The following is a 16,981-nucleotide window of genomic DNA, read 5'->3' as shown; positions in this document are numbered from 1 at the left end:
AGCAATTGGGGTTCATTAAAACTGATGACATCTTCATCAAGAGATTCTGTTAGGAGTGAAAAGGCGTAGCACGGAGACAGAGGATATTCACAACACATATACCTAACAAAGGACTCACAATCAGACTGCATAAAGAACTCTTACAAAACAGGCCAAAAGAAAGAGGCTAAAAAGCCAGTCAACATACAAAGAGCACTCAAGCTCATCAATCGCTCGGCAAACATAAACTAAAACCAAAATATGAGATTACTGCACCCACACTAGACTAGCCGAAATTTTAAAAACTGATAATGTCAAGTCCTGGTGAGGACGTGGAGCAGGCAGAGCTCTCCCCCACTGCCTGCCGACAGAACGTGCCGGCCACAGCCACTTCAGAACTGCCTTCAGCAGTGTCCGGCAGTGCCGAGACCCACACACCTGTCACCTAAGATTACGCCACTCTGAGGTATAAATCCCACAGAATGGTGTACACGATGTGAACGAAAATTAATGCACGTGAAAATTCTCAGCAGCATTATTATTAATAGGCAAAATTTTTTAAAAACCTAAATATCCATTAACAATATATGATGGATAGAACAGATAGACTGAGCGTATTTACACAACGGAAAACTACACGGCCATGAAAGTTCATGAACTACTGCTATATTTAACAACACAGGTGAATCAAAAATATAAGTAAATGACACCAGACTCAAGAGTATATGTAACATAATCCCATTCATATAAAGTTCAAATACCTGCAAAACTAATCTACAGTGACAGAAATCAAAGTAACAGTGATCTTTTTAAACTGGAAGAGGGAATGAGGAAGGAACTGGTACTGGTTTTTCTCTGGATGGAGGGGAGTTATATGAGTGTGTTCACTTTGCAGGAATTCACTAATTTCTGCGCTTGTGATGTGATGACTGTTGTGATGGTTAGTTTTACATGTCAACTTGCCTGGGCTACAGGGTGTCCAGACAGCTAGTAAAACATTGTTTCTGTGTGTGTCTGTAGGGTCTTTCCAGAAAAGATTAGCATCTGAATCAGAACACTAAAAAAGATGCCCTCACCAGTGTAAGCGGGCAACATCCAATCAGCTGAAGACCTGACCAGAGCACAAAGGCAGAGGAAAGGTGAGCTTGCTGCCTGCCTGAGCTGGACATTACCCTGTCCTGCCCCGGACATCAGCCCTCCTAGACCTGGGCCTGAGACTCAGCCTGGGACTTCCGTCATGGGCTCCCCTGGTTCTCAGGCCTGGGGGTCTGGACTGGAGCTACACCACCAGCTTCCCGGGGGCCCCAGTCTGCAGATGGCAGATTGTGGGACTTCTCAGCTTCCCCTGTCACGCGAACCAATCTTCCATAATAAATCTCTTTCTGTATGTCTCTCTATAGATCCAATTTCTTCTGTTTTTCTGAGAACCCCAATTACAGTTGAACATCTCTCTGTATTATGTTATGTTTAAATTTTAAAGTTTACCCAAATAAAAGGTCTTCTTTTGGGATAATGAAAACGTTTTCGAGCTAGACACAAGCAGTAGATGGACACCATTGTGAATATACCGGACGTCAATGAACTGGACATTGTAAAACAGTTAAATTTATGTCACACGAATCACCATAACCCAAAAGCGTAACTGCAGACTACACTGTATACACTCATCAGTCAGCGTCCGCGACCATGCACAGCAGGAGCGCGGCGCCAGCTCACCAGCTGCTGCGTCCCCGTCTAGCAGACTGTCATCTTCAGACGTCTGGAAGTCCATAATGACACCCGCCCCGTCCAAGAGCTCCTCGTCGCTGCTCGCGCTCGTGATGCTGTTATAGCTGTTTCTGTAGGAGCCTCTATGGAACAGTTGCTCAGACTCCATTTAGCTGTCTGGGTGTCTGAAAAACAGAGAAAAAATGCCTTAAGGTTGTCCCAACATACAATAAAAACCATCTAGTTTAACAATTCTAAAGGAAACTTCTGATCTCTGTATTTAAAAAAAAAGGCACTAAGTCCACTCACTGTGATGACAGTTAACCCCACTGTGTTCTAACCCTACTGTGCTACATCTTCGGGGTAATTTAGTAATTCTGTTCTCTCCAAGCAGTTGTCACAAAGAACGAAGAATTTCTTCAGGTAGCAGCATAAAACAATCTCCAACCCACCTATGGGCAATGAGTCTTCAATATATCTTCAATAAAGGGAGGTAAGAATATACAATGGAGAAAAGACAGTCTCTTCGGCAAGTGGTGTTAGGAAAATTGGACAGCAGCATGCAAATCAGTGAAGTTAGAACACTCCCTCACACCACACACAAAATAAACTCAAAATGGCTTAAACACTTAAACATAAGATAAGACACTATAAACCTCCTAGAAGAAAACAGGCAGAACATTCTCTGACATAAATTTCAGCAATGTTCTCCTAGGGCAATAGAAATAAAGTAAAAATAAACAAATGGGACGTGATTAAACTCATAAGCTTTTGAACAGGAAAGGAAACCACAAACAAACAAAAAGACAACCTACAGAATGGGAGAAAGTATTTGCAAATGATGCGACTGACAAAGGCTTAATCTCCAGAATATATAAACAGCTCATACAACTTAGTAACAAAAATACAAACAACCCAATCCAAATATGGGCAGAAGACCTAAACAAACATTTCTTCAGTAAAGACATACAGATGGCCAACAGGCACATGAAAAAATGCTCAGTATCACTAATTATCAGAGAAACACAAATCAAAACTACCATGAGGTATCACCTCACACCAGTCAGAACGGCCATCATTCAGAAATCCACAAACAATAAATGCTGGAGAGGGTGTGGAGAAAAGGGAACCCTCCAACACTGCTGATGGGAATGTAGTTTGGTGCAGCTGTTATGGAAGACAGTATGGAGATTCTTTAAAAAACTGAGACTAGAGTTACCCTATGATCCAGCAATCCCACTCCTAGGCATGTATCCAGAGGAAACCTTAATTCCTACATGCACCCTAATGTTCATTGCAGCACTATTTATAACAGCTAAGACATGGAAGCAACCTAAATGGACAGATGAATGGATACAGATTTTCTGGTATATTTATACAATGGAATATTACTCAGCCATAAAAAGAATGAAATAATGCCATTTGCAGCCACATGGATGGGAATGGGACTAAAGGGATTATCATACTAAGTGAAGTAAGTCAGAGAAAGATAAATATATGATATCACTTATACGTGGAATCTAAAAAAAATAACACAAGTGAACTTCTTTACAAAACAGAAACTGACTCCCAGACATAGAAAACAAACTATGGTTACCAGAGAGGAAAGGTTGGGGAGGATAAATAGGGAGTTTGGGATTAGCAGATACAAACTACTACATATAAAATAGATAAACAACAAGGACCTACTGTACAGCACAAGGAGCTATATTCAATAGCTTGTAATAGCCTATAATGAAGAACGTATATGTGTAACTGAATTACTACGCTATACACCAAAAACTAACACAGCTTGTAAATCAACTATACTTCAATTTAAAAGAATAAATAAATGAGACTCAAAAAAAAAAAAACCCTCTAAAATCAATTGTAAAGTTAAAAAACCAAGTACAAGGAGCTAGGTGTGGCCCAGTGGTAGAGTGCATGCTTAGCACTCAGGAGGCCCTGGGTTCAACCCCCAGTACCTCCATTTAAAAAAAAAAAAAAAAAGCACAGAGAAGTGTCTATAGCATACCACAACATACATAGGGGCTCCCCCCAAAAAACGGGGGTGTGGAGGATGAAATGCAGTACACAACACTTATGTATGTACAGACCATCTCTGGAGGGATTTCCAAGAAAGCTGCCCACAGGAAAAAGGAACAGATGGATGAAGTACCAGGTCTGAAAGGGAGGCTATTTGTCCCTTTTGAATATTTTACCAGATGTAAATACTTACTATTTTTAAAATACTGTAATTAAAAAATTTTTAATCTCCTTTTGTCACTTTAAATTTTAAATCTTCAGAGCCCATGGCCAGATATCGACCATGAAAAATATGAAAATAGGTCACAACTTCCACTTTTTCCAAGCAGATAACACGTAAGCATATGCTTTCACTGTTCTTACTCTATACTTTAAGAAGAGTGGAACCCCTAAATCGTTTGATTTTTTTATATACACCTACCTACTTGCTCAATGTCAAGACAAAAGTTCAACATAAACATGTCAGGCATTAGCAACAGACTTGAAAGGCCTGTGGGTGGGACATGAAAGATGAGCTGTGAGAGCAGTTCACCCAGGGGGCCTGGGAAAACAAGACTTACTGGGCGTGTCACAATAGGAACACACAGAAAACAGAAGATGAGCCATTACACCTGCTCCAACTCCAGTGCTGGGTTCTGGCTCTGAAGACCTGCAGGGTCTTAAGACAATCTCTTGTCCTCAGTAAGTTTTCCTTCTGCACATGGAAAAATAATCTTATAGAGCTATGATCATTTAAAAATCATTTGTAAAGCTTTTACACTTTTTAGAAAAATAAAATACTGCCAGCTAGTTTTAACAGATGTATTATGTGACTTCCTTAACTTGAAGACCACCTCAGAGAAGGGGTCTGGGGGCTTCATTCTCAGTATCCAGTACAGGGGCTGGTATGTAACATACGCTCAATGGTGGTCAGAACACCAGACTGTTTACTCCAACAAGGAGGTTAAAGAGAAATGTACTCAGCCTTCAATCATCAGATCCTCTCTACAACAGTGTTAATCTGGCCTTGGGAGAATAACAAAAAACTAGCACCTAAGTTACAAAGAAACACTCAAATATTTATTGCTCTGCAACTTTATTCATGTTTTATGGTTACCTTTACCAAAGATGGCCTACTGTAACATATTGAGATGTGCTAGACTATACTAATTAAAACAAGAGTTTTATTTTAAGGTAAATGTTAAATTAGAACAGTGTGAAAGTAACTTCATGTTGAAAACTCTGCAGCGTCCATAGGGGTGATCAAATGTAACACCATGGCTCCTGAATAAATAACTAAAAGGCTTTAAAGAAATAAGCTTTAATAGTTCAAGAATCATTTTATTTATTTTTTAAAATTTTTATTGATGTGTAGTTGATTTACAACGTCAAGAATCAATTTTTATGTATCAAAGCACATATGCTAGGATTTTGGGAAGAACACATTCTATTCTTCATTTCTTTATATGATGATCACACCAGAAGGGCTTAATACGTGTGATAGCATACATCAGTGAACCCTAATTTGTTAGAGGCTATCCATCACTGAGCACTCTCTGTAAAATAATGAAAACTTCATGTGTCCTGGGCCCTCAGTCAGCAAGTTCCAACGTATCGCCTCCATTTTGTCCCTGAAGGTCCCTCAAAACCGTTAGTGATAACTGGTAACTTAACTCTTTCAAAATGTTTTAAAAACTTAATCTCACCAACACCTCGGACACATCTAGACTCACACCTTTCTTTATAACAAGAGCAACCTACAGCATTCCAAAAGTGTATTAACTCAGGCCTGCATGGGTTACTGCATCTATAAATTCAATAATTTCAAAAAACGATTCTTCTTAACCCAGAAACCTGCAGAGCTGTACTGTGTCAGCCGCAGCCACGAGTCCTGACACAAGGCTAGTCCACATTGAGGTGCTCCAAGGTGGAACACCTACTAGATTTCTAAGACAAGGAGAAAAAGAATGTCAGATATTTCATTAATAACTGTACATTGATTCCACGTTTCTCAGAGACGTTATCTGCAAGTATTGTCTCCCACTCTGCAGACTGGTTTCCTTCCTTCTAACAGGGTCTATCACGAGCAAAAGTGTTTAATTTTGATGCAGCTAAATTTACTCAGTTTCCTCCTCTAGATGGTGCTTTTGGCATCAGCATTACAAAATCTACCTACCCAAGATTTTCTTCTGAATTTTCCCCTAAAATTACAGTTTTACATTTTATGTGTAAGTCTGTGATCCACAATGAGTGAACAGTTTTTTTTTGTTTTTGTTTTTTGATGTAGTGATGTCCAGTTGCCCCAGCGCCACGTGAATTTTAGAAGAGCCTTGTCTACATCTACAGAGTCTTCCTGGGTCAGTTAACACCTAGAGTGAATGATGACAAACGCAGGACGCATGACCAATACAACTCGACCTGGACGCTGTGTGAGAACTCAATTTCAACAAGACCTAAACTGAGTATATGTTTTCCCCAAACCTGCTCTCCCCGTCTCCATCTACAGGGTCATCATCTACCTAGTGGCCAAAGCCAGCTTCTGGAGTCACTGATTAATTCAGTCGACCACCTTTTGCTGTGCGCCTAGCACGGAGCAGGCAGGAAGCCAGGCACTGGGGCAACCAGTGAGACGTGGTTCCTGCTCCCGGGCGCTGCAGGGGAAGACACACGGTAAGTACAGGGTGGGGTGGCAGGTGCCACGGGAGAGGGACGTGCGAGGTCACAGTGACACTGGGCAGGAATGAGCGTGCTGCCCAGGAAAGTCAGTGAACCCGGGAAAGAGGAAGTGAGTCCTGAAGGGTGAGGATGAGTTAACCAGGCCAATTAGGAGGTGAAAAGCCAATAAAGGGGGAAAAGTACGTGCAAAAGCACAGCAGTGTAATAAAACCTGCTTAGGCAGCTCACGCAAGAGGGAGGGACGGGAGAGCGGCCAAGGGAGGGCAGGGCTCGCATGTCCTGCTACAGGACTGACTGCTTCGGGTTGACATGCGGGAAACTACTACAAGTTTTAAAAGAGAAACCACCTGGTAGACCTGGATCTGAACAAGCCACCACCCCTGTGGAGGCCAGGTGACAAGGGCAGGAGACCGAGAGGCTGGCGGTGCAGGGAGGAGCTCAGTCACCCTTACTCCAGGCGACCCTGGAACAACCCTAAACGTGAGACAGCAAGGGCACGACTAAATTGAGGCAGAGCCACACGAAGGCGCAGAAGATGTCCCGGGAAACACTCAAGAGGACGTAGCTTCACAAAACGTGAGGAATGGTGATGGGTGGAGAAAGGCACTTCGGCTCAGTGTCTGGCTTGACTGATGCAGAACGGCTGGGAGACACAAATTTCAGTCTCCTACAGCTTAGAGGATGCAGGACCAGGCTGTTCCTTCCCACGGGAGGATGACATGCAGGCTCTGGTCCCACTCAAGGCCGGACTGCAAAGAAGGGAAGGCAGCCCTACGTGCACCAGCCCTGCCCCCAAGTGCACACACCAGGCAGGGGGTGGGGAGCAGAAAGACCCTGGAAATGCGGCTAAGGGACCCACAGCCTGAGGCAGGGACACTCATTTTTCTTGAAGGAGACTGGGGAAGGCTGAGGACCAACTGCAGTTTCCAAGGTGCGTCTGTCACTCTCCAACAGAAAGGCAGCCACAGTCTGAGAAAAAGAAGACACAAAACCCCCAATGTCAGCAGCCAGGGAGGGGAAAAGATGTCTCCAGAACAGCTATGTCAGGGAGGTGACACCCTGACTGATGCAGCCACTTGTCCCAAAGGCGCATTCTCATGGAGACATTCTAAGAACAAGATGTGTGAAGTACTTATCAAAGATTAAAATGGGACGATGAATTTCAACACAATCACCCACTTGTTTACTACAGTTCATAAAACAGTTACTTGGGTATCAGAAACTGCAAAAAATATAAACAGAGTTTTTACTGATTAATGGCCTCCTATTGGGATAGACCTTACAGCTTTCAATAAACTTATGAAACATATGAAAGCGCATTTTAAAAAAAACACAAGAAAAGAGTTTATTGGAGTAGTAGGATGAGAGTGTGTTAAAAAAAACCATTTTCCAGAGTTTTGGTAACTTTACATTATTTTTATAATTGAGGAAGACATGGACCTCTGGGGCCACATCTCTCAGCCTATCTCTTAAAGCATTTTGTCGAGTCTTGCTTGCCATGAAGGGCAACCATGGAGAGAGCAAGAGCACTGAAATCACCAGCGGGGCTTCAGTCTCAGTCCTCACACTGACGGGGCGTTGGGCAAGGTAATTCAGTCTTCTGTGCCCCTGTTTCCAAGTCTCCCTAATGGGGGAAAGGCAAGTACCCACTTCAAAGGGTTGGTGTGAGAACTGGGATAATCCACCAAACCACTCAGCAAAGCTCCTGAGCAGCGGAATTCACTCAACAAACATCAACACTTATCATATTTGAGTTCCCGTTTGACTAGAAACTGAGCTGAAAGTCTACAAAGCAGAGACCGTGGCCAACCTCCCCGGATACTGCTTTGCTATCCGACCCACCACAGAGATCAAATCTGGCCTCCTGAGAGGTCTGAAAATGATCAGCGAAATGTCACAACAGGAAGTGGAAAGCTGATCACCAACACGACCTGGAGAACAGCCAGTTCACTGACACAGAACCATAATCTCAGCCTGTCTTTCCCCTGAACTGTATGTATCCAAAACCACATTAAACATTTGCATTCCCAATGAGCTATGGATGACGTACACTTGCTAAAACACAACTGCCAACTAAAGAGGTAGGTACTAAACATTCGTGCTGACCTCTTAAAATAATTTGACCTGTTTTTCAGGCAAAGAATCAGTCTTGGAAGGACGTGCGAGTCTGTCATGGGCTCTGCCAACAGTGGCTGTTTCTAGTAACCAGGAGTCATAAAAGCATGCTCAGTCTGAGAAAATACATGCAGGGCACACACCTGGCCTTTAAGCCACACAATGTAACAGGAAAACAATCAGCAGCAACACCCTTTAAGATGAAAATCAACAACATACACAAGACTGACAAAGACTTAGCTTCCAGAATGTATAACAGCTCATACAGTTCAGTAACAAAAAACAAACAACCCAACCCCAAAATGGGCAGAAGACCTAAACAAGCAATTCTCCAATGAAGACATACAAATGATCAATAGGCACATGAGAAAATGCTCAATATCGCTAACTATCAGAGAACTGCAAATCAGAACTACACTGAGGTATCACCTCACACCAGTCAGAATGGCCATCATTCAAAAGTTCACAAATGATAAATGCTGGAGAGGGTGTGGAGAAAAGGGAGCCCTCCAACACTGCTGGTGGGAATGCAGTTTGGTGCAGCCATTATGGAAAACAGTATGAAGATTCCTCAAAAAACTAAAAATAGACTTACTGTATGATCCAGTAATCCCACTCCTGGACATATATCTGGAAGAAACTCTAATTTGAAAAGACATATGCACCCCAATGTTCATAGCAGCACTATTTACAACAGCCAAGACATGGAAGCAACCTAAACGTCCAACGACAGATGACTGAATAAAGAAGTTGTGGTATATGTATACAATGGAATACTACTCAGCCATAAATAAGAAAAAATAATGCCATTTGCAGCAACATGGATGGACCTAGAGATTGCCATTCTAAGTGAAGTAAGCCAGAAAGAGAAAGAAAAATACCATATGATATCACTCATATGTGGAATCTAAAAAAAGAATAAAGAAGACACTAATGAACTTAGCTAAAAACAGACTCACAGACACAGTCAACAATGTTATGTTTGCGGGAAAGGAGTAGGGAGGAAGGGATAAATTTGGGAATTTGAGATTTGCAAATATTAACTACTACATATAAAAACAGATAAAAAAATTTCTTCTGTACAGCACAGGGAGCTATATTCAACATCTTGTAATTACTTTCAATGAAAAAGAATATGAAAACAAACAAACAGATAAAAGAACATTTAAACTCATATGGACTCTTGACCTACACAGAGTATTCTCCAGTGACTCACAAAGGCAAGTAAAATTGACTGACATCAGTTATTTCCATATCGACCTCGTCAGGAAAAGAATCTTTAAAATTACCTCTTTAGAGATGAACAGAAAAGTACTTCCGGGGGGATTCGACAACCAGTGACATAAACCACAACGATGCTACGGTAACTGGCTCAAAAAACTGTATAGTTTGTAGAAATGAACTACTGAATTACCAAAAAAAAAAAAATACAGTCACCATTGATTCATTTCTTACAAAGAAGAATTTTGAAACGGAAATCTCGGCCTCTAACAGACATAATGTATGAGTAACCATCTACGCACCTCGGTTTTAAACTGCCGCACAAATGAAGCACACTATACACAACATTAGTTTGAGTCTAAGGTGTTTCCGGCCCGAATGTCTCCATATACACAGAAATCTAAAGAAAGAGAAAGTGGCTTCTGACTTTCAGCCTGGGCGCAGGCAGCGAAGGGAAAGCCCACTCCCGGAGCCCGGCACCTACTTCCTCTCGGCCGCAAGGGCTGCAAGTGAGGCTGCGGTGCACACCTGAGCGGGGGCCGGCGCTGCGGGAACCAACTCGGGCCTGCCCGCCCGCCCGCGTATGCCACACCGGCGCCCCGCCCCGCCGGCGCCACTCACCTGGCAGCTCAGAGGCATAGCAACCCCAGCAGCCGCGTCCTGCCTGGCCCGCGGCTCCGCACCTGCTCGCGGCCCGACTCCCGGCCCGGGCTCCCGAGGGCGGCAGGCCGCCCGGCTGTGCCGCTGCGCAGGGCGCTCAGCCGGGCGGGGGCCGCATCAAGTTCGGCCGCCGGCTCCCGAGGCCCGCGCTCCGCGCTCCTGCCCGGAACTAAACACGGCCGCCTCCGACCTCACCTCCCTCCGCGGGGCCCGCAGGTGCAGCCATGCTCCGGCTCGCGAAGGAAGAGCACCGCACGCCACCCGGCAGCCCCTCAGCACGCGGCGCGGGCGGCGGGACCGCGCGGGAGGGCTGCGGGCTCCGCACACTCCGGCCCCAAGAAGCTCACCGGAGCAGCGCGAGCCGGCGACAGGTGCGTCGGCGCCTGACGTCACTGCGCTGCCGTGAACGGCCGCTCGGCGTCCGGCCTGGGTCGGAGCCGCGTCGGCGCCCATTGGGCCGTGGAGGAGCAGTGGGCGGGCCCTCCGGGAGCAGGGGGCGGGTCTTGTGGAGTCAGTAGGCGGGCCGTGGGAAGCAGTGGGCAGGCCCTGTGGGAATAGGGGGCGGGCCGTGTAGAGGTAGGGGGCGGGCCCTGTGGGAAACAGTTGGGGGGCCTTATGGGAACAGGGTCGGGCCGTGCACAGCAGTGGGCGGGTCGAGATGGCAGGGGGCGGGCCCTGTGGGAAGCAGTGGGCGGGCCTCGAGGGAACAGGTGACGGTCCGTATGGGGCAGTGGGCGGGGCCGGGGCGCCCGGGGGCGGGGCCATCTGGGGCGCGCTCTTCTCCTAGTAGGTGGAGTCCCTCGCGCTGCGCGGTGGTCCCAGTGGCGACCTCGCGAGAGGTTGGCGGTGGTCTCGGGCGGCGCTCCCGAAGGGCACCGCGCTCAGTCTGGGTCGCGGAGTTCAGGTTCGGTGCCGGCGGGACCGCGGCGTCAGGCAGTGCGGAGGCGAGGCGGCTGTGGTGGGAGTGCTGGTTCCAGGGAAGCGGGCCTCCCTGCGCTCTCCCGCGGCCACGGCTCCGCGCCGGTACCAGGTTAGCCATTATGAATTCTCAAAAATAATGCTGGGAAATTGAGTATTTTGGAGAAAACATGTAATGCAAGGATTCGACACGGCGGAGCTGAGTTTATTTCCTTTCAGCAAACACGTGGAACTCCTAACGCGTGCCAGTGCGCAGTCCAGGACCCCGGGTCCCGCGACGGGACAGGACGGGAGCTCTGCGGTGTGAGGTGTCCTGACCTCCCACAGGGTGACCTCTGTAACCTCTGACCCGGAGCTGGGGGTTGTCCAGCAGTACCCGGTGGACATGAGAGGACAGAGCACTGCGATGTGGGACGTACTGACTTCCCACAGGGTCACCTCTGTGACCTCTGACCCGGAGCAAGGAGGGTGTCCAGCAGTAGGTGGTGGCAAAGAGGAAGAAGTGTGAAGCCGAAGGTGTCCGTGGAGTTACTTGAACGTGGGTAGAAGGGGATGAGGAGGCGGGGGATGGTGCGGGGTCCGTGGTTGTGCCCAACAGTTTGTTTTATCCCAGGTAACTTGGAGCTACTGGAAAGTTTTCTGGGTTTTTTGAGTAGTTTTTCCTCCAAAAATCTTGTTATGAATAATTTCAAACCCAGAAAACCTGAAAGTATGAAATGAGTTCATTGCATACTCATATATGGTTTTTCATTTCTTTACAGTGTATGATAAACACTCTAAAAATAAATGTTTTAAAAGGCAACTTAAAACTTGTCAACTTACTCATAGTACCTGCATAGGACGTGGAAACGTTTTAGTCATGGGCATGACAAGGTGAATCATCTAGATTCCAAATTTCTACTATATTAGCTTCATCTATACTGGGGTGTAGTTTTTCCCTGCAGCGTGTGAAAGTAGGATGCAGACATTAGGATACTCAGATACTTAAACATACATCTCCTGACAATAACACCGCCTCCAACACACCGACACAATCATAATACCATCATCACAGTCAGGAAATTAGCAACAAATCCCTGATATCATCTGAATATTAGTTCATATTTAATTTTTACCAATTGTCAACCAAAAAATCTTTTGCTGCTTTTTTTTTTCAAACCAGTTTCCCTCTTTGCTTTCCTACCAAATTGTATCAAACTCTGTATCACACACTAATGCTTTTTGACTATGTCCACTTTGGGGGCCTCCAGTAAAAGCACGAGAGAATAATGAACAGCTGATTTGTATATACATATTTTTTGCATCTTTGAGGCACATAGCACTCAATAAGCATTAAAATCAACTTTCTAGATCTAACTCATTCTTTCTGATAGCTGCATATGACGTATCACATAAAAGGGCTTTAATCGGGGTCCTGTGACACAATTGTGACTGAGGCACTGTTTCATTGCTTTTTTGATGGCTGTTAACCAGGGACCACTCAGCAGCTAGAGATGGTCCTCAAGTCCTAACCATGTGGCCCGCTCACATCAGAGTAGCTTATGGCTTCAAAGCAAGTAGGAGAACTTCCCTTGCTTTTCCTTGAATCTCTCTGACTTCTTTTAAGAGGCTTCGTACTTAGTTCAAGCCCACCTACCTTACTCTCATTTTTAATGAACTTAAAGTCAATTGACCAATAAGGTTATCATGGAAGTGAAATCTTCCGTATTCACAGTCCAGCCCACACTCAAGGAGAGGCAGTTATATCAGGCACGTCCATCAGGGCCTGGGAGTCTTGGGGCCATGTCAGAATTCTGCCCCCCCCACCCCGCCCTGCCCAGCCCCTAATGATTCACGGATAAAACAGTCACCCTTCCCAGCGTTCCCAAGGGTCTCATCCTAATATATTATGAGCTTGAAGTCCAGAACCTCCTCTAAATCTAAATTTCATCAGCTCAGAGTCCAAAATCTCTTCTAAATCAGGTGAAGACAAGTCTCCGAGTATAATCCATTAACTCCTCTTCCTCTGTGGACCAAACTGAAGAACCAACTTACTTGCTCCCAAAGCTGCTATGGGCTAGGCGCGAGGACAGCTGTAGGTGTTCCAGTGCCCAATGTAGAGGAAGGAAGATGGGGTCACGGTTCTCAACCCACAGCCACCTTCCACAGTGGTGAGAGTGTCCCTTTCTTCTCTGAGTACGATAGTTGGATTGGAGTGAGCACAGGGTGAGTTCTGGAGGCAGACTGTGGGCCTAAGAATCTTTGTATGCTTGTGTAATTGGGTTGTTGCAAGGAAAAAAACATTTTTTGTTGTTTGAAAGAAAAATCCAATAAATTGTTTAAATAAAAAGAATTAAAGAAATCCAAACACATTCTTGTAAAAAGAAAACCATATTATAGAAATATATAAACCAGAAAGAAAAATAATCAGGTAATCCTTTTAACTCAGATTATGGAACCAAGTCCCCCTAAAAACAAGTTCCCTTATCTAGTTTACAATTAATCTCTAGCTAAAACTTTATCCCCTTTCTTGTCCCCTCTGACCTCAGTTCTGTCCTAAATGAGCACTAGTCAGCCAGGGTCAGATGACTGACACTGTTGTTGTCAATGACACTGTTAAGAGTACTAAAATTGTCATTATGGATGTCATTGTTAATGTACAAACTCAAGTTGTTTCTCCAGGGCAAGATGAGCTCATAGACCCTCCAGTTATGGACCATCTGGCTGGAGAATCATAAACCAGGGACATCCTGACTCCCAAAAACATGATTAAGAAATGTCACAAGATGATGATCAACACCAGCCTCTTTGTTCTTACCCTTAAAAAAAAAAAAAGACCCTAACTCAAAGACCCCAGGAGAGTGGATCTGGGGCTTATCTCCCACTCCTTTGCTTGGAGCCCTGCAATAAACTTTGCTGCAAACTCTCGCTGTCAGAGTTTGGCTTTCTGTGCCTCAGGCACAGGATACCTTTGCTCTGTTACAGTTAGAGTAACCTGCCTTACTTACTCAACAATGTATCAAGGGCACCTTTCTTTCTATGTCAATAAATACGCCCCAATGACCATTTTTAATGTTTCCAGAATACTCTATTGTTAGGCTATATTGTATTCAGTCAATTTCTTATTCTTAGATAGTTGCACTTTTTCTGGTTATAAACAACGATGGTTACCCTGTATACACATCTTTGCCCACTTGTCTTAGAAGTGAAATTGCTGTCAAGGATGTGCATATTGCTAACATGCCTTCTGCAAAGACTGTAGCAGTTTATGTTCCCACCAACACTTTATGGCAGGAGCCTAGAAGAAGTATCTGACTAATCATTCTTCATGAAAGCAGCAAAAAAGATTTTACTTAGATTAGCAGTTGGCAATGTTTACACATTGCTTTGCTGTACAAAGGGGTGTGTGTAGAACTAGAGTTATTGTGCATTCAGACACCAGAATTCCTACTGACACACTGTGGGTGGGAGAGGGTCACAGGAGGTTAGCCTAGAAGTCAGAAAATGAGGAAAACAAGTCTTTTGCACCAAGACTGAGGGGAGGAGATACACCAATTTCCCTGCCTGCCAGGTTGGATGACTTGCAGTGCCATCTTCTGGCAAAGAAGCCAAAACCGTTCAGTTTCCACGCTAGCAATAAAATATTTCTTTTAAGCACGACTACAGCAAAGGCTGGCAGGAGAACCCAGAGAGGTCTTAGGGGTTGCTGTGTTGTGGAAGGGCATGAGGGAGAAGGGAGCGGATTTATCTGAAGCAAAGGTCAGAACCATTTACATCGGTGTCTCTGGCAAAACCTGTGGTGTCTCCACCAGGCTACAGTCAACACATACAACAGGTGCGACCTGCAGAATAACAGGTGGATTCACCCACCACCCTCCTCCAGCTTCACGTTGGGATTCTCCAGGATCTCGGGGTCACTCTAGGGGAGGCACTTTAGCCAGAGGGCTACTCAGGACGACACCGCACTTAATCCCTTATTACTGTAAAGTCTGTTTCTATCTTTCAAAGTTCTGCAGTGAGGAAAGATTCTTAGACCACCAAACCTCAACATATACCGGCAAGTAATGCACACAGCCATCGGATGTAAAGATACAGAAAACCACGTCATACGTTTAAAAAAATTCAAGACAAAAATAGTTTCTTGCTTTAATCATCCAAGATACACTAGAGAAAGTCTTGCTTTTTAACGTAAAACTAGTTTTTAAAATGTGGCATCCCTAAGTAATAGCCCTCAAGGATTTTTTTTTTTTAAGCCCGTTTCTCTGTGCAGTATGTGAGGGGCGAATTTATCACATTCTCTACTCCAATAATCCACCTTGTGTCAGTGAGTTCCGGCCCCTGGGGCGGCCTCACTACTGCAGCTTCACGCTCCAGGCTCCTTTTCTCCTCCGCTGCCCCCGCAGCCTCCGGCACCTGCAGAGCCCCGCCCCGGCCCCCGACCGCGCCCCCTCTCGGCCCCGCCCCGCCGCTCTTTCCCGGCCGCCCCCTCTCCGCGCCGGCTTCCGCGCGCTGACGTCACACGCCCGCGCCCGGGACGCCCCGCCCTCTGCACTGGCTCCAGGTTTGGGGCGCCTGCTGTGGAGTCCGGAGCCAGGACCTCAGCGTGCTTCCCCGCGTCGCCCGGGACCCAGCGCCCCACGGCGTGGCGAGGCGGGGGGACAAACCGGCAGGTAGCGCCCAGTCCCCGTGCGCCCGCCCCGTGGGGCTGTCGGCCGCCGCCTCTGAGAAGTTGGGGGGCGGCGCCCGGGCACTCCCCTCGCCGCGTTGCCAGGGGCTCGGAAGCCGGTTTGTTTCGTCCGGCGGCGCGCACCGGTCCCCCGGGGCGTTGGCGGGCGGCTCGGACCGCAGCCGGAGGCCGGCCGACCTGGCTTCTCCTTCAGGATGAGTTGCTCAGAGCGCGGGAGGGGGCCCCTGCCTCTCTGAGTTCGGGGGGACGGCTTCCCGACGGTGCTTCCCGACCGCCGCCGTTACTCGGCCGACGCCCTGGGTCTCTGAGGTGGGTGCGCCGGGGAGGCGGTGATGTGCCGAACAGTGAAGTCATTCTGGAGGTGCGGGGACCTTGCCTAGACTTCCTTACGTAGAGGTTGCAGAGATCCTCACCCTAAGTGCACGCATCTCATTAAATTAAAATGTTGCTTCTAAGAAATAGTATGTATTACTGAGCTGCTCTTGGATGTTCTTTAAAAAGCTGTAGCAAAAGAAATTAAAATAACATTAGAAATGTTACTGTGGCTAAGAAGTCGTTTACATTGCTTATGCATTGTAAGTCTCCTATCTTAAATTGCATACACGTTTTAGTTAGAAAATGAATAGCAGCTGTAACCTTACATTCCAGTTTTCATAATTTGAAATAGTTTCTGTAAGTAAGGCATGAAAAGTTCTACTTTTGGAGTTCATCGTAACTCTTTTTTTAAATACAGGCCTAATTTTTATTCTCAAATGTAAGATCCACCCCCAAGAAGAATATTTTTTATTGCCGTGGAAAGTTGCATCAGAAATAATTATGAAGGATGAAAAGTGATACCCACTATGTACTATTGACAGCCTTTCTTGTGATGCAGCAGGACTGTAGAGAGGTTGGAGGAGAGCCAAAGGAGGAGTCTTTCTTTGTTTTTACTTTAGATCCGTCTGATATTAGAGGACCCACAGAGCTGTTTGGTTTTAGATTGCCCATTGTTCTCGGTGAAAGATAAGGAGCCTATTTTGTGGGAAAACAGGTTTT

At 45.8% G+C, this 16,981-nt stretch overlaps 2 protein-coding genes across 13 annotated transcripts in view; one reads left to right on the top strand and one right to left on the bottom strand.

Moving 5' to 3' along the window:
• CLCN3 (chloride voltage-gated channel 3) overlaps window positions 1–10,756 on the bottom strand; it is a 68,015-nt gene extending 57,259 nt beyond the window's left edge. For 2 of the 6 annotated variants that reach the window (XM_074355642.1, XM_074355651.1), the window contains exons 1-2: window positions 10,324–10,755; window positions 1,696–1,871 (exon numbers count right to left, since the gene is read on the bottom strand). In XM_074355642.1, the coding sequence (XP_074211743.1) occupies window positions 1,696–1,855 (160 nt within the window). In that variant the 5' untranslated portion in view covers window positions 1,856–1,871; window positions 10,324–10,755. Of the gene's footprint in view, window positions 1–1,695; window positions 1,872–10,323 lie in introns of all 6 variants that reach the window. The other 4 variants (XM_074355650.1, XM_074355643.1, XM_074355648.1 and 1 more) reach the window with 4 other exon arrangements.
• A 364-nt stretch (window positions 10,757–11,120) lies between these two features.
• Window positions 11,121–16,981, top strand: part of NEK1 (NIMA related kinase 1) — a 93,999-nt gene continuing 88,138 nt past the window's right edge. For 4 of the 7 annotated variants that reach the window (XM_074355778.1, XM_074355780.1, XM_074355777.1 and 1 more), the window contains exon 1: window positions 11,127–11,392. The gene's annotated coding sequence lies outside the window, so the exon portion shown is untranslated. Of the gene's footprint in view, window positions 11,393–15,783; window positions 16,256–16,981 lie in introns of those variants that run through there. The other 3 variants (XR_012503502.1, XM_074355782.1, XM_074355781.1) reach the window with 3 other exon arrangements.

The sequence above is a fragment of the Camelus bactrianus genome, chromosome 31, assembly GCF_048773025.1.
Source record: "Camelus bactrianus isolate YW-2024 breed Bactrian camel chromosome 31, ASM4877302v1, whole genome shotgun sequence".
NCBI lineage: Eukaryota > Metazoa > Chordata > Mammalia > Artiodactyla > Camelidae > Camelus > Camelus bactrianus.
This window is presented reverse-complemented; position numbering and strand designations above follow the sequence as displayed.